Raw genomic sequence first — 25,874 nt, 5'->3', positions numbered from 1 at the left:
TATAAATGAGCTTTTATTCCTATGAGTCTACATGTCTGCTAACTCTAATGCTAAAGAAACAAAATGTTTTGAATCCATCGTTTTGAGATGTAAGTAGCAACAAAAAATATGCGGGTTCCATCCAAAATGTAAACAAATCTTTTTTTCAAATTGCCTAAAGTATTCTTAGATACCTATTAATAATATATTAATGGAAATGATTATTTTACTCGGATCTCACAAAAACATACTTTTTTATAAAGTAAAAAAAACAAACAAAAAACAACAAAAAAAAAAACCTACCCAGCTGAAGTTTATAGAAACAAAAACAAAACAAAACTTAGGGATTATGGAGTCAAGTTACACCTGCCATATAAAAACATTAACTGTAGAACCAAGGTTACACAGCTATTTTTTTTTTAAGATTTATTTTTTTATTTACTTGTGATAGACACACACAGAGAGAGGCAGAGACACAGGAGGAGGGAGAAGCAGGCTCCATGCCAGGAGCCCAACCTGGGACTCGATCCGGGGACTCCAGATCACGCCCTGGACCAAAGGTAGGCGCTGAGCCACCCAGGGATCCCCTACATAGCTATTTTTTATCTTAGATGAACACCTTAGGTTGAAAGTTGAGTTGTTGATTCATTTTTATTTTATTTTAATCCTTGATAAATGGCAGTAGTCTTCACAGTGGGACATGCCAAGGTGGTGTATGTTTTGTGTGGAAGCTGAAAACCCATGGAAAACCCCATGGGGTATCTTGATCCCACTAGGACACAAATTAAATTTTTAAAAACAGAATTGAAGCTCTCTAGATCTAAATTGTAATTATATAGTGAAATACTTTCTAGGGGCATAAGCTGTTCAACATTAAATGGATTTTAACCAAGAAATTTGAGGAATCTTTCACTCATGGCTTTTAGAGTAAGCTATAATTTGATCTATGAAGACTCGCAGACCATCTGATTTTTTTCTTCTGGGAATCGATGAGAAAATGAGATGTTAATTTTTGTCCCAAATTTCTAATGTCAAGACGTGGAAGTTACTCATTCAGTATCCTATCTGAAACATACAAAATTTTTTGAGGGAATTTTTTAAGCAGAAGCAAATCTGTTAATATCAGAACTACCTAGTCATGAAAAAAATTTTTCTAAACCTTGTTTTAAGTAATTAAGGAGTATTTTAGTAAGTATAATAACTACTTATAAAATAAAACAGCAACTATTTTAAAGACAAATGCAAAGGAAAAAGGGAATATTCACCTAGAAAGTTAGGATGCAAAAGTAAAAGAAAGAATACCAATGTTATGCTTGTATTCCTTTTTATCAGGGTCTCCCCATGGGCAAAACCTTGTGGATTCTGAAAGATTTGTAATTGTGGAATGATAGACGGAGGAGCTAAATATGCAGGTCTGAGATCTCATTATTCCGTATCTGGTGATGCGGCCTACATATCTTACATGTTTATGCATAAGGAAGCAAACTAAAGATTACCTGGAAATCTCCTAATTATTTGACATAATCCTTCTTTTCTGCAAAGCTGATGCTGTATTTCTGGTAATATGTTTACCTGAAAGGAATGAGAAAGATTCTAGTGAGTTAGGCATTCATAAATGCTAAAGCACAGGAAATGCAAAAACCCACAGAGTTATAGTTATGAACTATTGTCTACCTCGTCCACACCCTACCTTCAAATCTCTGCAAGTCAACGTTCAAATCCAGAATAATAAAGTGGTTTCTTTGATAATATAAAACAAAAACTTGCCCTTGGAAATCTTTAAAATATTTGGGAACACTTCTGAAAACCTTGATATATTTCAAAGCCATGATAAGTGCTAAAACTAAAAGGAAATACTAATGTCCTTATGGCAAATAGAGTGACACAAATAACTTGACAGTGGCCAAGTTTGCTTTTTTCAGAAAATGGCACTACCAAACTCTGAAGATCCAAAAGCACTCAGTGATTTGAATCACAGACATTTAGTGGAAATTCAGTGCTAATCCTGTTTCAAACTTTTATAGACTTCACTTCACATTGAAGGGCATGATTGCTTCCAGATATAAAATCCAGTCACCGCAAAACTGTATTCTCACAAAAATTTGTTCACAGAAAGCTTCATAGAAGTTATCATAAATTCAAATATATGTTTTACCTTATAAAGAAAAGAGACACAAACAAGCTCAATTCTCTCCTTCTCTTCTGAATTTACAGACTGATTATCAAGCTGTTTTCAACTAAATTCGGAGAAGAACGCCCCAAATGGCAAAGCCTTGTTACAACCAACAGAAAGAGATCGTGGTAAATTAGTTTGAAAATCAGATTCACTTTTGAGAAATTGGTGATTGCTTTTAAATTAACTCACTCTAAGCTTATCAAGTATTGTAGTTTCTTCACTGTGTCCTACTGACGAGTCCTATTAGAAAAGAACCTAGCTGCACTTGAAGAGAGAACCGGAAACACGGGTTACACTCCCACGGAGTACACTCCCACATGTCCACGGAGGACATTTAACAGAATCATAACCCTGAGCACGTCACTTTGCTTCTCCTTGTAGAGCTTTTGGCCTCTGAGTTTCCCTGCTTCTGTAAGGTTTTTATCGATTCAGTAATTCAATCATCAGGGGTAGTTTTTTACAAAACGATCCGCTTAAAATGCTTTGAAACAACGTGTTGATTAAACATTCTCCAACCCTTGTTCACTCCACTCATTTAGTTGGCAAACAGTCAACTTTCAGCCCACGTTGTGAATGAATGAAGTGGGGGCTTGAGCAGAACCAGCTCCTGTGAATCTGTGTGAGCCACACTGTTAAACGCTCAAGGTTGAAGGTCTCCAAAGATACCAGAGTCCGAGGCACATTCCTCTGGCCCTGGGAGTGCAAAGGCTGTAAGTGTGGTACACGTTAGACTTTTAAGGGGTCTACATTTCTCAAATGCAAACATGAGAAAGTTCAGAGACTAAAAGTAAAAAAAACAAAGAATTTTCAGAAGGTCCTTAAGTTTACAATTCAGACTTCCTAAGAATGGCTGGAGGGAAGAGAGGATATGGCAAAAGTATAGAGAAACTTCAATAAAAGCTTTTTTTTTTTTTTTTTTCCAAAAGGATAATATACAAAGACTCTTTCTAAATTAGATTGTTGGAATGCCTGGGTGGCTTAGCAGTTAAAGCATTTGCCTTTGGCTCAGGTCGTGATCCTAGAGTCCCGGGATCGAGTCCCATGTCGGGCTCCCTGCATGGAGCCTGCTTCTCCCTCTGCCTGTGTCTCTGCCTCTCTCTCTCTGTGTGTCTCTCATGAATAACTAAATAAAATCTTTTTAAAAATCTTTAAAAAAAATAAGTAAATTATATTGTCAAAAGCTTTAAAAGTCAATAAACCTGAACCATTTCCTCTTTCACCAGGCAAAATCACTCAGTTGCTACTGACTACATAGAAACTTTAATAGAAGGACTCAGAATGAAGAGTAGCATGAGGTAAGTATCATTAAAGGCTATGTGGTGATGAGGTCCAGTTTAAACCTTCCTCCTGCTTTTTGAAGAGTTCAGAGCCAATGTGCTGTTACAGCAGGTGCTTAGAGCATCCTGGATGAGCTGTCTCATCCTAGACAAAGGAATGGAAGAGGCCTGGCCAAATGAATAATCGTGACTTAACTCATGGGACAGAGGACCTTGTAAAGGTGCTGCAAAGATAGAGTACAGCTTGCACAGATTTCAGCAGAAGTGTCGGTCACTGTATCTCATTGGAGAGGTGACTTTCTATATGAGACCTGAGGTCAGAAGAAAAAACTGACTCAGAATCAGAAAGCAGAGCCAAGCCAAGGGAAGCAACTGCTCTCAGGCTTCCGCCTTCCGCTTTTCCATCCCCCACTCAGTGACCTCTTCCCCTGTTCCTTCCTCCAAAGCACATCTTTGGAATTCACAGAGTCTCCGCAGATGACATAACCAAGGTGACACGTGACACAAGAAATATCATTTCCATTCTACTCTGTAACAGAGCACCAGACTAAGCAGTTAAACTGAATAACTTGGCACAAAGAAACATATTCAAGGGCTGTGGGTCATACAGCCATAGCAAGTCAGCTATATTACGTGTATTTTCCATCTATTCTCATCATTAAACCTAATAAAGCTCTTCCGTAAGCTAATATAAGATAACATTATTGCTTTTTACTCTTATTTTTGTGTACATCATAAAATACATGAGATTTGCATCATTATCAAAAGGAACGTATTCAAAGAAGTTTTCAGGTAGTTTTAAGGTTCACAGCAAAATTGAGCAGAAGGTACAGAGATTTCCCACATACCCATTGCCCCTACACATGCACAACCTCCCCCATAAACAACACCCCCCCCCAGAGTGCTCCTTTTTTTATACCTAAAGAATCTACGACACATCATTATCACCCAAATAATTATTTTCAATATATAATGATTTCATATTGGGTTTGAACAGTTTACATACACATATGCAAATGTGTATATTTTATAGAAGCTGCTGTTTTTCTTTTTCTTCTTTTTTTTTTGAAGCTGCTGTTTTTCTTGGCATAAAACCTTTTATATCTTTGAAAAGATTAGAATGCATATGAAAAATGATAATGATGGTGGAGCCCTGGGATATTTCTGAGATCAAATTGAGAAAAAGGAAATGTACGTTTAGACAGATTTTAATCCCAGGGCACCTGGGTGGCTCAGTCGATTGTCTGCCTTCGGCTCAGGTCATGATCCCAGGGTCTTTGGATCAAGCCCCCGCATCGGGCTCTCTGCTCAGCGAAGGCCTGCTTCCCCTCTGTCTGCAGTTCTATCTACTTGTCTCTCTCTCTCTCTCTCTCTGTCAAATAAATAGATAAAATCTTAAAATAAGAGAGGGCAGCTCAGCTTTGAAAAAAAAAAAAGGAAGAAAGAAAGATTTCAGTCCCCACATACCTTCCACAATCCTAACCTGAAGGTCATCTACATCTAAATTGTTCCTATTACATATTATCAGAAGCAAAAGTAAAACATCCTTCTTATTTGGAGATTTTTGTTCATTAATAGGAACAACAGTATATAATTTTAAACATTCAGAAAGTGTTTATAAATGAAAAGTAATACTAGTGTAATACCAATAACTCATTAAGGAGAGTAGACGTTGGAATTTGGACTACTTATAAAGTGTAAGAAAGCACTTGGGGAAAAAATTGGGAGGGCTCACGCAAAGTGACACACACTTCACACTGTATCTTAAGGGACTTCTTTTTTTTCATTAGATTGTTACACACATTCTATTCTTTACTTTATCAAAACTCAGGTGTTCTCCAAAAGCTGTTCAGTATCCTCCACAAGGACGAGAATTAATGACAAGAAGAGTCATTATCTCCTTGTCTCTCCCGTGCAATTATCATTCCATCAAATTCACCTGAAAATGTGCTCAAATGCTTTATAATAAGAGCCATTTCAGTGGTTCTCAGTGCTCCAAGTACTAAAAACAGCATCCTGGTTTTAGGGACTGCTAATCCTACAAACATTTAGAGCTAGAAATGAATCCCTCTGCTCTTGAAACATTAGAGCCTTTCTGTTAAAGGTGAAATAGAGCCCCAGTTACTAAACTTAGTGTTACCCCAAATAGTGGACCTCACTTCACTTTCAGCATCACAGGGACCAACAGTTTTAAAATCATGTTCCTCTCCTTCTGACTAGAGAGACTCCAGGCCATTCATTTTTTCATAACAAATCTTAAGATCACTTTCGTTAAGTGCTTAAATTCCAAAGCTCTGATGGGATGAGTAACCCTAATTTGAGCAGGAGCCCTTTCTTTGTTCATCTCAGAATCCCCAACAAATTGGAAGCAACTTCTGTTTTGAATATTTATGTTGACATAAATAAGTCATGGTTCATAAAGCTTCAAATTATTCATGCTCCAACGTGACAGTTATCTAATATGAAGCATTTAGAACTAATGCATTCTTTAAGAGTATTCATTAGCATAGTCTGTAAATGCAGTCGGTCCTAAATATTTATCCAGAAGAGGTTTATAGTGATGTGGTTAGGAAAACAAAATTTGGAGCCAAACTGCCCGAGTTTGAATCCTGGTTGCCTCATTTATTAGCAATGAGAACTCGGGCAATTCTCTGAATTTTTCTGCACGTCAATCTCCTCGTAGGTAAAGAATGGGCAAAAATAAACATGTGAGGCTTAGAGTGATGCGTGGCACCAACAGGAGGCCTTGGCAAGAGATGGATGGGTAGGAGTAAAGAGAGCACTTAGCTCCCTGGCTTCCTCTCTGCAGGGCTATGATTTGGCAATGGCACCCCCAACCCCCGCTCCTTTGCAGCCCCTTCCCAGTGAGGCCTCTTTCCTGGCCTCAGTTCTCATTAAGTTTTACAAACCACTCCTTCTACATACCCTTCCTCAGACCAAGGGTAGTGAAATCTTACGAGGCTGCTGATCCCTGGTGCCTCTAATCCTTTTCTCTCCCTAATTTTTAAAATTAGATTGTCCCTAATTTCATTTCTCTTATTTTGTCAGAACCGCAATAAAAAGCTCCTTCATTGGTTTCTCTTCAGTTAAATCCTTTCAAATACGGCAGTGAAACGCCGGGACACCTGCACCCCAATGTTCACAGCAGCAATGTCCACAATAGCCACACTGTGGAGGGAGCCTCGGTGTCCATCGAAAGATGATGGATAGAGAAGCTGTGGTCTATGGATACAATGGGATATTCCTCAGCCCTTAGAAACGACAAATACCCACCCTTTGCTTCGACGTGGATGGACCTGGAGGGTATTATGCTGAGTGAAGTAAGTCAATCAGAGAAGGACAAACATTATATGGTCTCATTCATTTGGGGGATATTAAAAATAGTGAAAGGGAATAAAGAGGAAGGAGAAAAAATGAGTGGGAAATATCAGGGAGGGAGACAGAACCTGAGAGACTCCTAACTCTGGGAAACAAACTGGGGGGGTACAAGGGGATCTGGGTGGGGGGTGGGGGTGACTGGGTGATGGGCACTGAGGGGGGCACTTGATGGAATGAGCACTGGGTGTTATTCTATATGTTGGCAAATTGAACACCAATAAAAAATAAATTTATTAAATAAATAAATAAATAAATAAAGTTCCTTCCAATAAACATACATTTTTCAAACCAAAAAAAAAAAAATATATATATATATATATATGGCATTTGTCTCCTGCCTGGAGGTTGACTGATGTTCACAGGGAAGACCGTAGACTTTATCTCACGGTTGGTGTAAAGCTATTCAAAGGTTAAGTGCACGAGCAACCGGGTTAGTTCAGCACTTTAATATTTCTCATCCTGACAACCGTGGGCAGGGTGGATTTCAGGGACAAAGCACTTGCTTCAGAAAAAGCAGTGAGGAGGATTCTACGACGACCCTGGTGAGAAAAGGTGATTGGCCAGGATAGAGGCAGCGAGTAGGGATACTTGAGAAATAAAATACTTGAGATGTACTTAAAGTTCCGTAGTAGTGGTGATTGGTGGAACGCAGGTGACACGCGAGAGGAGGGAATCAGAGGTGAAGGCCGGCTTCCTACCGTAGGGAGTGACGTTGTGGTTGATCATGCTCGTGACCAATAGAACAGGAGTCCTGCAGAGCTACTGAATGCAAGAGTAGCAGTGACTTACGAGGGAACGTACGAGCTATTTTTCTCCCTGTTGATTTGGGGCGTCTGTGTGACGCGAAGGTGATATTTAATAGGCAGTTATACATGTGCGCCTGGAGACTGGGAAGAAGCCTGAATTTTAGATGTACCTTTGGGAATCCTCAATCGCCTTGGGAATGGTGTTGAGGAACACAGGCATCTAAAGTATGAGCAGAGGAAAGGTGGCTATGAAGAAAACAGAGAAGGAATGGCCAGAGATGGACAAGAAGAAAAAAAGATGATGTGCTCAACCCAAAGGCCAAGGAAGTCAAGAGCTACCAGGAGGAAGGAGACACCAAGATTATCAACTGCAGAAATACCAAGTAATCAGTGTAGCTACTACAATGCTATTTCACTACTGAGAAATAACTAGCAGCTCTGATGCTTTTCTCACATTAAAAAAAATATTATGGGCCAAGAAATGCTGGTGTTAATATCCAAAAAGCCATTAAAGTCTGCAAACATTTCGAAAAGGATATTTACCTTTTGATGTAAACCTAAAAGGCACATGTCTTCCTTGGATATGCAAGGTTTTCCACCAGCTTTCCTAGAAGACAGGCAAATGAGGAGATCCCAAGAGCCCAAATCACCTAATAGCAAAAGAATATTGAAAAATAAATAATTTTTATCAGATTTTTGAAGGCACCATTCTTAGACTTAAAAATTTTATTATTTAAATCCTAAAACACAAATGATTCTGAACATATTTAAGTCAATATTTGAAGTAACTTAAATGCAACTTTTCTAATGTAGAAATATTTTTATATTTATTATTATATCAAGGAAAATTCACTTATCTAAAGTGATGTCATAAAACTAAAAGACTAGAGGTTAAATGTTTTAAGTCACTAACTTTGTACATTTATGAAGTCTTATTTGGAGATTTGGAGGAAAGAGGATTATAAAGTCTCTTAAGATAGAGGCTGGTTCCAAAATCAAATAATGATAAGAAGTCAAAACACCAAATATTTTGTTCTGGACTTTGGTATCACCGTTACTTTTCACAAAACTTAAACATCGGATATCCCTTTATAAGATTTCTTACAAAGAAAAAGTTGTTGTCAGCAGAAAATAAAATTCAATGAAAATTTTAAAAAATAGGTTTTGTCTAAAAGGAATTTGTGGTCTAGTTATAGATAGCAAAGCTGAGGTCAAAATACAGAGTATAACATGGGCCGAAGGAAATGATATTTCAGCTATTTACCAAGGACAAAGCTCTTTGCCAATAAATCCTAGTAACTTGCCAAAATAATCTCAGAAGAGTACATTCTTGCATAATACTTGGACATTTGAAAATTAACATGTGTTATACGTTTATTTTCCCTTACTGTCTTTGATTTATTTATGTAGGTTTTTATCAACATGTCTTGCATGTAATTGGTACTTGAAAAATATTTGTTAAATGAGGGGCGCCTGGTGGCCCAGTCGGTTAAGCGTCTGCCTTCGGCTCAGGTCATGATTTCGGGATCCTGGGACTGGCATCGGGCTCCCTCTCGGCGGGGAGTCTGCTCTTCCCCCTCCGTCTGCCCCTCTGCTACCCTCCCCCCAGCTGCTGGTGTGTGTGTGTGTGTGTTCACGCTCTCTCAAATAAATAAATAAAATCTTTTAAAAAATTGTTAAATGAATGAACAACCAGCCCGTGATAGGGCAGTAAACATGTTGCTTCAGACGATATAGAAATAGGTATCTCAGCAATAACCTGCAAACACTACATCATGTACAAAAGGATTGATATTACTTGGGAACTCTCCCCATCTTGGGTGGAAATCTACTTTTAAAAAATTAAGCGATTTCTGTCCAGATGGCCTCTCCTGTTGATCAGTCCTAAAATAATGTTCCTGCGGTAACTATTCGTGCCAGACCTCATCAGTCATCTTTCATTAGGTACTAGTGGCTTCTAAAAAGCTAGGAAACAACCAAATTCTGTCTTTTTTATGGTTTCCCAAAAGAATTTCTCACTTGAACACGTAACGCTTTCAAAGAAGGGCTTTCCAGGGGGCGGGAAAGATTGATAATGAAGAGTGATCTACGACCATCAGGAATGAAATGCCACTGTGCACCCACCACGTTCTTTACGTCTTGACAAGCTCTGTGCTCTCTGGCTCTTTGGAATGACCCTGTTCCTCGAAGAGAAACCCTCTGCCAAACTAAAGGATCCGGAGAACTGAACTCAGTTAACACGGGAGCTCCCATCCCAGGGCTTTTCTGTTTGCCTCATAGATCTCAAGAGGCTGGAATATAGCACAATAGTCCAAGGGGACCCGGAAAGATGCTGCAGGCAATTTAGGGGCGGGAGAAAGCTCTGCCTGTATTAGCCACCAGGCCTTGGCGGGAAGGTCTACGCTGTCTCATGCATCCTCACGTTGAAGGAGACTCCGAAGGATTTCCTAAAGCCCACACCAAATATTCTATGATGATTCCACGACTTTATTGAAAATGTGCACCTGGCACTTTCAGCCAAAACTTTTGATATGAAGTCAAAAGGGAAAACGCAAAGATGGCTGCATTTGGCATTATTTCTAGCCCAAGACACACTAGAACTCTAGAAGAAACCTCCTGACATAACATCCTCAACCAAGTATTTTAAGAAGATAAGGATATGCAAAGAGAGGCTTTCAAATCGTGGACTAGATTGTTTGGGCATTAAAAATACAGTAGCGGGGGGCACCTGGGAGGCTCCGTCAGTTAAGGTCGGCCTTGGGCTCAGGTCACGATCCGGGAGTCCTGGGTTCGAGCCCGGCTCCGGCTCCCTGCATGGAGCGTCTGCCTTGGGCCCAGGGCATGACCCCGGGGTCCCGGGATCGAGTCCCACGTCGGGCTCCCTGCATGGAGCCTGCTTCTTCCTCTGCCTGGGTCTCTGCCTCTCTCTCTCTCTCACTCTCTCTCTGTCTCTCAAATAATAGAATCTTTTAAAAAAGACACAGTAGGTTTTATATTTCTTCAAGGCTGACACATGCCCCCCCTCACTACCCAAGGCATACACACAATTTCTCAATTTGATTACAATATATATATCTAAGCCATAAATGTTTAAAACTGGAAGATACGTTTAAATAATGCAAAGCACTTAATTTATTAAGAACGTCCTATGAGCAGGACATTGCACTAGAATTATGAATGTAAATAGCAAAAAAAAAAAAAGAGAGAGAGAAAGTACAGTCACCGCCTTCAACCATCTGTGGGGGATATGAACATTAAAAAGAATTTAGGATAACTTATAAAGTGCCATACAGGTTTTTGACATTCATAAGGGACACCACGTACCTCTCAAAAATATTTAACAGATATTTTAAATTTAAAATTAATATCTCAAAAATACTTTAGAGCACAATAAATTTACCCTTAAAATTCAAGTAAAATATAGCCAAGAATCTCAAGACTGCCTCCACAGTCTGAAAAATGCTGATTGTTTCCATTCAAAATTCCTATTTAGCCCCTTTTAAAAGAAAAAGCTTCATTTGTTTTATGAGTGGCACCATGTATCCAAACTTGGTTTAAAAAAATCCCAAAAGCCACACTGAAGTTTAGAAACCAGGCAGAGGGGGATCCCTGGGTGGCTCAGCAGGTGAGCATCTGCCTTCAGCCCAGGGTCCTGGGATGGAGTCCCGCATCAGGCTCCCCACGGGGAGCCTGCTTCTCCCCCTGCCTGTGTCTCTGCCTCTCTGTGTGTCTCTCATAAATAAATAAATACAATCTAAAAAAAAAAGAAAAGAAAAGAAAAAGAAACCGGCAGAGAAAAAAGCACATTCACTAGCTAAGTAAATCACATTCAGAAGTCAACATTGGAGCTTTTGGGAAACAAATATGTGCCTCAGCAACATTACAGGTTGCTGAATATCGCGGAGCTGTGGGGCCACGCTCAGGAGCTGCAAGCGAGCCGAGCCGTGAGTAGGCCAAGGCCCAGGTGCACAGCAGGGACTGCAGGCTGAGGGGCCCCCCGGAGAGATCAAGCCTGCATGTGGGGTGGTGCGTTTGGCCTGCACGATTTTTGTTTTGTTTTTGTTTTAAATTTTAACTATTTGCCAAAATGCGAATGTCAGTGTAATTCACACCAAGACCCAGATTCCTGCTTTCATTTGAAAACTCAGAGGCTGTGGTCATACTGGGTCCCCTGATGGGAGCCGAGGACAGCCTCCCACATTCCCTCCACCTGGCCATGTGGCCTGGCCTGGCCCCCCTGCCTGGCTCTGCCTCCCAGGGGAACGGTCGGGACCCCATGTAAAACACTGGGTGTCAGTTTTGCATGAATTGCTCATTCAGCAAGATGATGTTCCACGCTTTAGCTTTCAAATGAATTAGAGTCGTTCATTAGGTAAATTGGCCTTGTTAAGAGGCCAGCAGGCAAATTGATATTTGGTCAGTTGGTCTTCAAAGGATGTCTGAACACACCCTTTGATCTTCAGATCGGGCCACGCTCTCCTGCAAGGTTGAGTAAGGTCATTTCAACTCCAGAGACGTTTTATTGGCTGTTAAAGTTGGTGAGGACTGAAGTGTGGTCTCTTAGACTGGAAAAATCAGGAGAAGCCTGTGGACGTCCTTTTGACTTAGGTCTTTTCTCTCCAGTTGGACTGGAAGAGTGACCCGTGTACCACTCCAAGGTGGGCCAGCTCTCATGTCTCCCCTACAGTTTCTCTTTGGACCCTTTATGACCTTCAGCCTGTCTCAAGGCTGTCACCATAGTTATAAGTTGCCTAGGACTTTTTTTTTTTTTTTTTTTTTTTTGAGGCACCTGGAGTGTGTTGGCCTTCCTCAGTGTTTCTTCTTCCCTGGACGGTTGACATTATCAGAGTGTAAGAGCTAAGAGGTCAGACTTGGATTTGGGAAAAAAAATAACCAGGCAAAGCCACCCTTGGCCGAATTGGATGGTGGTTTCTTAGATTTTCCTGGCAGAGGGAAAAGGAGACCTTTCAATGGTTCAGCCCAGCTCCCTACAATATTGCACCAGGATCTGAGTGCCAAAGCCACACTAATAAATAAACAATAGTACTAGTAGTAGCAGTGATGATATCAACAGTAAATCTTTCTTGAGCCCTTACAGGAAGCCCGGTACTATTCCAAGTATTTGTATTAATTCATTTATTCCACACCATAGCCTCCTGGATATGATCATTCTCTTTTTGAAAAGCACAGTCAGGTTAAATAACCTGTTCAAGGTCAGCCATCTAGTTAGTGGTAGGAAGAAAATTTGAACACAGGACGTTTAGCTCCAGGGGCCGCATTCGTGGCCGTAACATCATTATCCCTTCAGAAACCACAGAGGCAATAGAGAAATTCAGCTTTTGCTACCTCCCGTGTTTTAACTTACGCAGAACTTCCAACAACCCTATGGGGTAGACACAATTATTCTACACACTCTACAAGAGAGGAACCTGAGACGAAGAGGAATTAGATAGCTTTGGTATTTTTCCAACTACTCTCCAGCACAGCCATGTCCTTTGGGGCCTTAGAGGCAAAAAGGACTGTCTGTAACAGGTACCCCGGGCATTCCTAGACCCTCACCTAGTGCCCCAAAGCATTCTTAGCTACCATTGGTAATTTAAGTAAAATGTTTATCTGTAGAAGGAGGGAGCACTCAACCGCACATATACTCAGGAACTATAAATATTAACCTGGCCTCCACCTACTTTTGAAAAGAAATCTCTAAAAGTTTCTTAGATTTTTTTTTTTTTTGATGGTTAAAATGATTTCTTTCCCTGTCACAAAGAAACCAGAGTGAGACTAACTCCCACATTGGACTTGCCAAGCCCATAAATAGAGAGGTCATAGGACATTGTTCTAGGAAAACAGGATGTGGATGTTCTGTTCTTCATCTCAAAATTACAAAAACATGAAAAACCTATATGGGCTCCTCCCCATAATCTGTGGAACAAAATTGCTGATAACACCACCCCAACATGCCTCCTCAGTGTTGGCTCAGGGAGCAATGAAGACTCCACAGACAGGGTCCAGATTTATCAGCTCAACACAAAATGGTGTAGAGTTAGTTTCTATCGTTCTCTCCTCGTCCTCAGGAAGCAAGTAACATCCTCGGTGTTAAAATAAGAGCTATTTTTAAGGGTTTTGTTCTTGTTTTTGTTTTACTCAAGCATCTGCCCTACGGAGTGAGGGCTGTCTTCAGAATATTTCCAGTCTCTCAGAGGCGGGCTGCCATGGAAAGCAAACAATCATTTCCTGGCTCTCAGATGACCTCCCTCATTGATAAAGTTCACCGGGTCAGTAACTCAATCCAGAGAACAACAGAGAACTCTGAGATATTATCACTCACATAAATGCTGTTTATCCTCAAGGAATGACAACTTCAATTTTCTGGCGCACTATATAAAAATCTCAATATTAAGTCTATTCCTGCTTTATTTTTCATCATAGCATTTAGCATCATCTGACAGGTTATAGGTATCTTGTCTATGTGTTTATTGCCCGCCTGCCCTGCCCATTAAATGTGAGTTCCATGAAGGCAGGGCTGTGCCTGTTTTGTTCACTCCGATATCCTCAGGGTCTACAACAGTGGCCGGGATCTCAGAATTATTTGCTATATATTTGTGAGATCCACAGAGAATGTACAACTGAAGGTGAGCAAGAGATCAACAATGAAAACTCAACCAAAAGCCAGTATATTGTAAAAATTAAAAATGGAAGTAGTGAGGGAAAATATTAAAGTAGTCTTACAAGGACCGAAAGATACATTTTGGTTCTTAGTAAGAATAAGAGAGAAGTTAGCCTAAGAAAATAAAGTTAACCATTCCCAGCATTTAAGGGAATTTTTTTTTTTTAAAGAAAGGAGATTCCAAGTGCTTTACTTAGTGGAAACTTTTTTGTGAACACATACATCAGATGGAAGCAGAAAAGATTTATAAAGTCTGACTTGGAAAATAAACTTGTCCAAAGGCTTCCAAGATACATAGCTATAAAAGCCAAGCCTCATTTACTTATGCACAGTATTAGACTGTTAGATTCCATAAGGATACAAGGATGGTGATTTCCTAAAATGTATGGGGTTTTTTAGCATGAAATACTGAAGATGTTTAAATTATAAATAATGCATAATTTCCTCTATAAGACAAAATGAGAATATTTCATAGAGTCACTGTTCCACCTATATACTTTTTGTCTTCACAACCAGACTATCAAATTCTTACTGAATAACAAAGTATTATTTTCCCTGTGTCCATTCTTTATCAGAATTAGTAAATAATGTCACATTCACGAACACATGATTAACTTATTGATGACAAATTAGGTTCTATGCTTCATAACACCGTAAGATTGTTTGGATATAAAGTAGTCATTGCAAATACCTTTTGCAAGTATCTTTTCCTGAATCTTCCAGGTTGCATGAACCAGTTCTCTTAACTATATTCTTTATATGATGGATCTACAGAACAGTAGCCCACATTTTATTCTTGACTTTTCTTTAAGGACAAAACCATTCACATTCTTTTATCTAACACTGATTGTATTTTATCTAACACTGATTATATTGTATTGTAGACACTTAATAGATGTTTATTGGACTGAATATTGCAGAATTTAAGAGAAATCATATATATAGAATCTTTAGGTCGTCAGTGATTATACAACATGGTCACAAAATCTAATTAAATCTAGTTCCTTACCCCAAGAGTCTGGTCAAGGGTTTTTGCTTGTGATCCCTGTGGCTCCTTATCCTTTAAGAGGTGATGTTAAAAAAAAAACAACAAAAAAAAACAAAAACAAAACAAACAAACAAACACACCTTTGTGTTTTACCACAGAATTCTAAGCCATTATTCCCGCCCCACCCCCACACACACACGGTGTGCTAAATCCACACTAGAAATCAAGCTTTCCTATCCTATACCCTCTACCTTCTTTCTGCCCTGTGAAGATCAATGAGATCGTTTTTGTGAGGAGTTTTGAGCTCCTGAAATTCTTCTGCTCTACTCATAAGCTCAAGAAACCAATATTATGCTCAAATTTTTACAAAAGTTTAAAAAGACTCAGGCTCTGAAGAAATTTTCCATTAAGAAGAACTTGAAATAAAAGAGATCAGTTTATTCCTATGAAATAAATCTAAGAAATGTTTACCTTGGAATAATCCATAGGGTTTTTTAAATGCTATTTTTGAAGATTTTCAGGGCCCTTATTTAGTCTGCTACTGAAGTGTAATCAAACGTGTATTTAAACTTTTACTACTTTTTCTTCTTTCTTTCTTTTTTTTTACTGCTTTCAAGATTGTTGTCTATCTAGGATAAAACTCTAAAGCATTTTACCAAATTTCTAAATGTCTGGAATTGTCACCAGCTTAGAAGACCTTAAAGGAAATGAACACTTCAGCAATTTTAAAAATCAAACTGCACCTAGTGCCTAGATACTGGTTTCTAGGATCATCCTCCAATAAAGGGAACCACAGGTCCTTGGAGAAATGGCTGATTCAAGAGGCTGGAATACTAAATACACAAGATGAGCCTAGAGCATCATTGTGCCAGGAGGTAGGAAGAGCCCAAAAACCAACAGGGAAACAAACAAAAACAATGATCGAGGACGTCCAAGGGACACAGGAGTCAATGATCCAAACTGGAACACTATGAGCAACAGAATCAATGATATTGGATTATAACCCGAAGTATAAAATAACTACCTGCGAGTCCATGTCACCATGAAAAAATGACCCGAATAAGTAGATAGATGGGGATGAAGAGACCAAGCTTGTGAGTGTAAAAATACCCAATAATTTACGTAGCTTCTCCAAACTCTTCGAAGGGGCGGTGGAGCACAGCTTCCCGGTCCTGGTCCGGGGCTGAACACAGGGCATCCTGCCGAGAGTGCAGGATGGAGAGGGAGGTGAAAGGACGGCCGTGGGAGCCTGGCCCTGGGCCCCCACCCCGGGTCAGGGCTGACACGAGCAGCGCTGGGTCACCTGGAGCCTGCACAGCTCCATAGGGTGGGCCGAGCTCCACGGCTCCCCTCCTGCTCCTGCTCCTGCTCCTGCTCCTGCTCCCGCGGCCGCAGCCCCGTCTGATCGCAGGAGAAAACACCAGGCGAATCCCAGGGGAGAGACCCCAGAGGGCCTGGCCTGGTCCCGGAGCTGCCAAGTCCCCCAACCAACAGAGAGAGTCTAAGAAACAGTCACAGGTGAGAGAAGCCTAAGGACGCAGGGGGACCAACCCTAATGCGATGTCCTGGGTGCGGCCGTCAACCGAGGAAGGACATCACGTAAGAAAATCTGAATAAAGTGGACTTCAGGGATGGAAAGATCAGCCTGCACACGGCCTCCGGGGAAAATAAGACGATCGTTAAGTCGGTGGACGTAACCGGGCCGAAAGCCTCACGTACTAACTACGCATCTCACTAAGTCCTTCATACTCAGGGTGCTGCACTGCGAACCCAATCAGCACCGCAAGGCTGGAAGGCAGAGACAATTCCTCTTTATGCAAGAGGCATTGTATGCTAATAAAAATTCTAATGGTATTTAAAATACCGAGAATTGGAAAATAGATCAAGTTCGGGTTCCGAGACCTCCTGTTACCATGTGCAAGTCCCCAGATTTGTAGCCTTTTCTTACATACAACACTATTTCTCTCTAAATTCAAATCCTTTGGTGATTTCGTTTACATCCATTGCTTTAGCTATTGCCTCTTTGCCACCGACTCCCAAATTTACATTTCTCTACACTTCTCGTATTTCAGAGAGACATTTCCAGTTGCTTTCTAGAACAAATGCCCTGCCGAAGGAGTGGAAATCTGAACCCATTGTCTCCTGCCGAAATCTTGTCCCTCCTTCCATTTTTCTTAGCATCAAAGGCGTGGCCACTCTCTCTCTCCCTCAAGCTAGAAGGTATAAGGTCATCTTCAACTTGTCTATCATTCCCACATCCCATTGATTTCCAATTCCCATCCATTTTAAGCTGGAATTTCTTAAATATTTCCCGACCTTTCCAAATCCTATCACATTCTCTAAGCCTAAGATCTCGCCATCTCTGCAAAGTCTCCTAGGCCCTCTGCTTCTCTTTTTCCTTCTCCAACCCATTACAGCCAGAGCAATCCTCCAAAAGAACCAGATTTTGCCATTGCCAGCACAAGACAGATCAAATTCCTTAGCAAAGCCACCTGGGCCTCTTACACCTGCCCTCACCTGGGCTTCCAGTCACACCTCTCTCAAAGCAGCCCCCACTTCCTCTTCTGTCATCTTGACCCTTTGTTGGTCCCGGAGACCCCAAGCATTTACAGATCTCTATGCGGCTCTTCCCTATGAATGCTCTTCCTCACAAAATCCGCTTGAGAGCTCCCCGTTACACACCACACTCAGAATTGGCAACTTTCTTTTCTGTTCTGGGACGTTTTATTTGGCCCTCGTACTGCTTATACTGCGTCCGGTATTACAGTTACTTATTACAGCATCCTTACTACTCAACAATGGTCCTTGGACCTGCAACATTGTCATCAGCTGGAAGCTTGACAGAAATGAAAAATTTCAGCCTCCGAATTCGACCTTACCAAATCAGAATTTGTCAACAACAGGATCCCCAGATGATCTACACGCACGTGTATGTTTGAGGGGCGCTCATGTCTACCTATGCCCTATATCCTTGAAAGGTCTCACTCGCCTTTGACGTGCCCTCTCTCCCACTGACACCAACTTTAGTGCCCTACCCATAGTTCTTGTTTAATAGCCATGTGTTGACTGTAACTTGAGTATCTGGTGTCAATTATGAAATATCCTGATGCCTGAAAATAATGTCCTACTCATAATACTCGCTATGAAGCTGGTGCTTTAAACTGAGTTCTTTTAGGGGTAGCTGGGGGGCTCAGTCAAGTGTCTGCCTTCAGCTCAGGTCACGATTTCAGGGTCCTGGGAGGGACCCCCACGTCGGGCTCCCTGCTCAGCAGCTCCTCTGCTTCTCTCTCCTTCTGTGCTCTATCTCGCTCTTGCTCGCTCTCAGATAAATAAATTCTTTGAAAAAAATAATAAAATTAGTTCTTTTATTACTTAAGTACTTGACATGAGTTTTAGACAGACATTCCTTATATCAAATTCCACATTATGGAACAGGAGGTTTCTGCGTATAATTGGCATTGTGACACTTCATTTAACCAAATATTATTCCTTCTTCCTGTTTTATTAAAAGTCATTTTGCATGACTTCTTTAAAATGCAATGAATGCAACCTAGTCATGTCTGGCTTAACATTTTATAATAAGGCACCAGGGACTGTGAGCAATCTGAGAGGGAGGAGAGAGTCATTGATTTAAAATTTATTCTAAGAATAATTCCACACTAATTCAGCACAGATGAGAACTAAGGCTTAAGAAAATTAATTCACTAACATGAGAAAAAGAACCAACTCCCTCAATGGCTTATTACTTAATGCGACAAGTATTTTAGGATTACACATCTCCTGCTCATAATGCATTATTTTCAATCTCTTTGGAGATTTATTTAACTCAATCATACACTTCTGTAAGATATTGATAGAGCAAGTCTTATCTTCCATTTTCAAATCAAGCAGCAGATAATCTAATGAACTTGTTCAAGGTCATTCCAAAAAGTAGTTGTAATAATAATAATAATAATAATAATAATAATAATAATACCAACATTTAGGGAATAGGATGAAGACTAAATGAGTCAATATTTGTAAAGTGCTTAGAACAGTGCCTAGTACTTGATAAGCTTTACATTAGTATTTGTTTAATAAATAAATGAGTGGAAGGTATACACATGCAGATAAATTCCAGATAAAAATCCAGATCCAAAAAAAAAAAAAAATCCAGATCTTGATGAACTTTCAAGAAACAAAATATGTTATCTTCTGTATAGAGTGATACACGTCTAATTTAGAAAACACAGCGAATAATCTTCTCTTTCTACTCTCTGCTACCCCTTTATGTGTCTTCAATAGGCCTTCTTACCATAGAAGGAAAGACACTCATTAGTGGCTTCAATCTAAGGATAAGGAAGGACCTCATCTGTAGTGAGCCTCAGTTAAAATTCGTGCACATTATCTAGAACTGGGCTCAGCAGTTTTCTCTCATTGGCAGTGCAAGTGCATTTGCTAGACTAGGTGACATCTTGAGCCTTGAAACTAATGGTGAAGAAATGTACATCCTCATGAGTGAGTACCAACAGGCCCCAGGTGGTAGGTGTGACCCGAGCAGCGAGGCCAGCCCCCATGGCACCCTACAGTGGGTGCTTCAGGCAAGGAGGCACCTGGCTAATGGGTCAGCTGGGCTAGCGCCTAAGACAGGTTTCATCCACTTCACAGTTTTCTGAAAATTGGCCCTGCTCCTAGAAGCCAAGAGAATATTGGAAATGCCCCCTGAAGCTAATAATTCTGTTACCCATGAGATGAAGAATATTTAGGTCAGTGCGAAACTGCCAAGTACTATTGAAGCATACCATAAAGTGACTTGGTCTTGCACATCTAACAGGTATAATTTATCCCACAGATATTAACAGAGTTCTGAAAAATCATGGCCTTCCTCTTATAACATTCATTTCCCACCTCACCAGAGGCTTGGAGCACGGTTTGCTATTTTTCTCTCTTATTATTCATTATTCAAAATTCATATAGTAATCACATTCCTTTATTTTGATCATTGCTATTTAAAATCATTTTCTTTGTTTCATTGACATTGTTAATTTTAAGATTCATGTGCATATTTTATCATGTTTTGATGCTCTTTCACTGCTATCAGATTGATTCCCACCAACAACATTGCTGGGTTAAAAAGTAGGAGTATTTTAAATTTTATGGATTTTTCCAGATTGCTTTCCAGAAGAAGACTATAACACTCCACATTTCCAAAGCAAGATCTGAGAGCTTCCACTCCCAGAATCCCTACCAACAATAGGTGAAGGCACCTATTTCGAGTTTTGCTGATTCTGTGAGTGTAAAGTGCAATAATCTACACTTTAAATTGTCTTTCTGTAACATTTTCTGAATTTCACCATCTTTTTATTCTTTTTTTTGCCATTTGAATTTCCTTCCTATAAGCCTTTTTTTTTTTGTAAGTAATCTCCACACCCAACATGGAGCTTGAATTTACAACTTTGAGATTGAGTTGCCTTCTCTACCAACTGAGCCAGCAGGTGCCCCTCTCTAAACTTCTTATTTACATGCTTTGTATGAAAAAGTTTCATGAATAAAAATTAAGTTTAAAAAACAGCATTTATCTCTAATTGATGTGCAAGTAAACTCCCTTTTAATTTTTTTAAAGATTTTCTCTATCATGAGAGACCCAGAGAGAGAGGCAGAGACCCAGGCAGAGGGAGAAGTAGGCTCCCTGCAGGGACCCGGATCTGAGACTCCAGATGGGTCTCCAGGATCACGCCCTGAGCCGAAGGGAGACGTTCAACCACTGAGCCACCCAGGTGCCCCAGGAAACTTCCTGTGTAGTTAAAAGTTAAACTAATATGTCAGTTTTAACCTCATCAGATCAAAAAACATTTTAACACCTATTTCCTAAAGATTGTGAACTAGCACTGGTGATGAAAGCCAAAATAGGAACCATCCTTTTTTTAGAGAAATTCGGCAAGGAGAAGCAGTTTTAATATTTTCACCCACCCACCAAATAATTGAGTGTTACACTCAGATCTCCAAAATGTAATATAAATGAATACTGAAGCAAAGTTGTGTTGTATAGCAATTAGTTGGAACAATTCTAAATGTCTACCAAAAGGATTTAGTTAAAATACTAGGATATTCCATATAACGAAATACTAAAAAGAATGAAGCAAAAATTTTTTATATACTTTCCAGAAACTAGTGTGATTTTGTGGCTAGAAACTCAGGTTTGGAGAGAGACAGTTCTGGGCCAAACCGCAGCTGTACCAGTCCTGGGATGATTGCTCAGTTCCCCATCTGTTAGACAGAAATACCTACCTTACACACCCGGAGTGAGAATTCGGTAAGTTAATGCAGATAAAGTGCATATCACAGCACATTTAGTTAATAATAATCAAAATAGACCAAGTTAAAACTACTGATAGGAAAATTTATTCCCGTACTACGTTGGCATGGCGAAGCTATTATCAGAATATCAGAATATTAACATTTTGTCTGCTAAATCATGTGGGATAAGCCATTGTAGTAGGAGGCAGGAGGCAAAAGGGTAAGTAAGATGCAAGTGTGTGTGTTCACGTGTGTGTGCGTGTGTGTGTGTGCTTGGGCCAGCCCTGGAGAGATGCCTGGGCACATGCACAACATTAGCGGTGTCACCCCTGGGTGCTGGGATCTGGATTTAATTTTTCACATTCACCTCTGTATTTGCAAATATTTAACTCAGTACCGTGCCACAAAATATGACATCTTTGTAAATGGGACTATTTTCTAAAAATGCAGTTAGAATACGCACGCATGCCGCCAAGAAAAGAAGTAGTATTCTCGGAGAAAAATGACACTTGTCTTTTCACACACTGCATAGCTTTCAAAGTACGATCCGATGTCAATTAACTGCTACACAGAAACAAAAATGTACAAAAAATGAACCTGGATCCTGATCATTTTAAAATTCAAAATGTCTCTGATATCACATAGAGTGCCTTAAAAATACTCAATGTGACAAGTAATAGGATTCCTTTCCATAAGACAAGAAATAAAAATCAGTCTCAGCGTGCAATAGTCATGCTGTGTAGTCATGAGTTAGAGATTTCAGGTACCCGCGAAATAAGGTCTTGCTGATAAATTTTAATATGCTATTTCTTCAAAAAATGGACAAATAACAAATAGAAATCCTTGAGTAAACAAATCAGTGGATATGCAAACACTCATTATTCCTGATACGTTGGCTATCTGGAGCCTTCAGATTACCATGGAATGCGCCTGCCTTGCTGGCATTCCCAGCATTCTTACTTCTTCCCAGCAAGTACCAATTTCCAACAGAAACAATCTGCCCTATACTACAGCTGTGAATTTGGATTTCCGTGCTATACTTCCATAAAACAACAGGTAAAGTTCTCATTCTGAGAACAACCTCACTTATAATGACAGAGTTTTGATATTGGTGAGGTTTGGTGAGATGAGAGATTTTTTTGCATGTCACATGGGAAATGCTTTAACCTTATCAGGTAGGTAGAATTTTGACAGCAGGAACGAAGAGGTTCAAAATAGATCCTCATTCTTTATCCCAGTGATTTTAATTTTAAAAATTTGTGCTAAGGAAAGAATCAGAAATGTAGATAAAGATCGATACACAAGAATTTATATACAAGAATTACTTACGACGGCAAAACATCGCCAATATAAATATTTAACAATGTGGAAAAGATTAAGGAAATCATATTAAGCAAACATTAAATACATCCATATAACATGATCTTATGTAGCCATTGAAATAATGTTTACAAAAATTTTATGGCATGTGTTTCTGATAAACAGTATGCTAAAAACGCAAGCTAGAAAATTGTGTAAAATGTATAAAACGCTTATAAAGAAACATGTCCAAGTTAACTGGCTTGGGGGTAGCCTTGTAGGTAGTCTCCTCTGTTCCTTGTTGTACTCTATGTATTTTGCAATTGGAATAGATCCTAAAGATTGTCTAGTTCAAAAATCGTCATCTTCCATAAAATGAAAGGCATCTGAAGAAATGAAGTAGTTTAGTCACAGCCTCTCACTGACAATGCCACCCACGGCGGTTTTCCTCTTTTCCCGAGGGCCATCTTGCTGCTCCTTGGGGGCCTATAATTACCATTTGGGGTAAATCATATGTCCATGTTTTTACCTCCATCCCGCTATCTTCAAGCAAGCCCAACACGTCCAAAGACAGTTTAAATGCAGCTGCTCGTTGCTGTCACTTCCAAATGGACCCCAGGCCTTGACTTTAGTAAAGAATTAAGATAACATGTACCAAGGCTTCGCTTGCTGACTTACAATCAACGGGTGAAGCATCTGCTCGAATTTAGGAGTGGGGCTTCTCACCAATGTGGAAGGCTGGCTCAGAGCCCCGGTGAGAGCCCCGGTGAGGCAAAGGGGGAACTGTTTGGCCACTACCTACTTAAGGATCAAATAGGCAAGTCCAGAACTTCTTTGTGCTTCTGGAAGAAACACAGGAAAACTGTAATACAGAAGGATCCAGCCCAGTAGTCTCAACACAGGGCCCAGGGCCAGCACGTTAGCACGTTAGCATTACCTGGGGGCTTGTTATTTCTGGACACACCTCCCCACTGTTCCTGGGTCAGATCTGCTGGGCGTCGAGTTCAGCAATCTGTGACGTTACAAGACTTCCAGACAATTCTGACGCATATTAAGTTTGAGGATCATGGGCCCAGCAAGCAGTGGGTACTATGGCTGGTGCTTTGCTAAAACTATGCTCTGTAGACAACCACCTGCACAGGGATTTCCTTTACCTTCTGATAAGCACAAACTACAGTGCTGGCTATCAGAGGGCAGGGCCCCCTAAGTCATCTCTGCCCTTTACACCTCTTCATCACCTGTTTGGTCATCTGATAATGAGGTGGAATGCTAAGCAAGATTTTTTAAATTCCAAAAGTTCCCTGCTCTCAATGAACCATTTTGTTGCACAGATGATGAGATTCTCGTATGACGTTCACATTTTTCCTTAGAGAAAGAACTGAAAAGAATTACTATGATTACTATTAAAAGGTTCTTCTTAACTTGTTGGTGGATTCTTTCTTGGAAAGCAGAGCCATCCCTCTGAACCAGCTCTGAAGCAAGGTTACAGAGAATCTTCACCAAGGGAAGCGGGTAGGTCGAGGTTTTGCTTTTCCAGTGGGTTTCCGCTCAGACACCGCCTGCAGCGCATTTCGCTTGGCTCTACCACACAGCTACTTCCTTCGCCTTAAGTAGTTTTCCCCCTACGTTTCTAAGAAGCAAATGGTGCTTGACTATGCCAAGGAAAGGTTCAGTTATTCTCCCAGGGCATTTGCACGTTTATTTTGCAATTGCTAATTGATTTAATTGTGCACCCACGAGCTGTCTGCAGGAAACTGCCCTATGCGGAGTAGAGTACGAATAAATAAGTAAAACGTGCCCTGCCTTATAAGAAGTTTATAATATAGGGGCAGAGAAGACGAACGAACACACACAAAATATAAAACTGTGGAACACAAAACACACTCTAGGCCTCAAAGCTGCATGAATCATGCGTGATGAGGTCTCAGGCTACTTGTTTACTATCTCCACCTTGAGGGAAACTTATGGGTAGACTTCTAAATTAATCTAGATTTTAAGAAACAGCAGATTTTAAGGAATCCTAGGCTCCAGAAACCTCAGTAGCAACACATATCACAAAGCTCTGGACTGTGAAGACAGGCGAGTAGGCCACTGGCGGGGGCCGCACATTACCCTCACCTGGGGCTCCGCAGAACACCGCGATGCCCAGGTTCACTCCCCTTCCCCCCAGTTTTGATATAATTTTCAGAAGTGGAACCTGGGCATTGACTTTTTAAACTGTTAAGTTCCCCGAATAATTCGAGTGTGAGAACAAGCCTGAGAATCTTGCTACCGCCGGGATGGGGAGGCGTCCGCACCACGGCTCGGGAAGCTTCGAAGGCCGCGCCCAGAACTGGCCTTCTGATGAGGAGGAATGAGAGGTCCCTGAGGACTTCTGCACGGGGCAGCGTGCGAGCCGAGCCACGTGTGTGTGACACTAAACTGCCGTCGAGGGGGTGCCGTCCAAGGCAGAGAGCAGCACCCGGGGGAGGATTCAGTTGCCACTGTGATAGCCCGAGAGGCACCCATGGCACCTGGGCCCAGACGCCTGCTGCCCTGGTGTGTGCTGCCCAGGGAGAGGGGCCCACCCCGAGCTTTAGCCCCTTCAGCACCCTGGGTGCTTGCAGGAGGAACCTGCCCGGCTGGGCCGCAGCCCTGGCTGGGGCGAAGGTGACCAGCGCAGCTGGCTACACGTTGAGGCAGTGGGACACACAGATCAAAACATCATCTCTCGGGCCCTGGAAAGTCAAGACCCTCTACAATTCTGCCTGCAGGAGACAGAGTAGGATTCAACGTGAAACAGGTCATAGCTCTTGCCGTGAGATTTCATCGCGTGTAACGTTACATTAGATACAGGGGCACCGCACACTGATTCGACACATGCATATATTGCAAAATGACCACCACAAAAATCTAGTTAACATCCAACACCACATAGTCACAGATCTGCATCTGTGTGTAGTGAGAACGGCTACCATTTACTCTCTTAGCAACTTTCAAACATAAAATATGGTGTTATGAATTATAGTCGCCATGCCGTGCAGGACAGTCCTAGAGCTTACTTCTAACTGGGACTGGGGACCTGGTGGCCACCTTCACCCATTTTGCCCAC

At 40.8% G+C, this 25,874-nt stretch overlaps 1 protein-coding gene across 2 annotated transcripts in view; it reads right to left on the bottom strand.

Moving 5' to 3' along the window:
• Positions 1-25,874, bottom strand: part of CPED1 (cadherin like and PC-esterase domain containing 1) — a 262,071-nt gene that overhangs the window by 200,208 nt on the left and 35,989 nt on the right. For both annotated transcript variants that reach the window (XM_035698382.2, XM_049093860.1), the window contains exons 3-4: positions 8,100-8,206; positions 1,476-1,551 (exon numbers count right to left, since the gene is read on the bottom strand). In XM_035698382.2, the coding sequence (XP_035554275.1) occupies positions 1,476-1,551; positions 8,100-8,206 (183 nt within the window). The remainder of the gene's footprint in view (positions 1-1,475; positions 1,552-8,099; positions 8,207-25,874) is intronic.

The sequence above is a fragment of the Canis lupus genome, chromosome 14 (genome assembly GCF_003254725.2).
Source record: "Canis lupus dingo isolate Sandy chromosome 14, ASM325472v2, whole genome shotgun sequence".
Taxonomy (NCBI): Eukaryota; Metazoa; Chordata; class Mammalia; order Carnivora; family Canidae; genus Canis; species Canis lupus.
The sequence above is the reverse complement of the archived record's forward strand: the minus strand, read 5'-3'. Positions and strand labels throughout refer to the sequence as shown.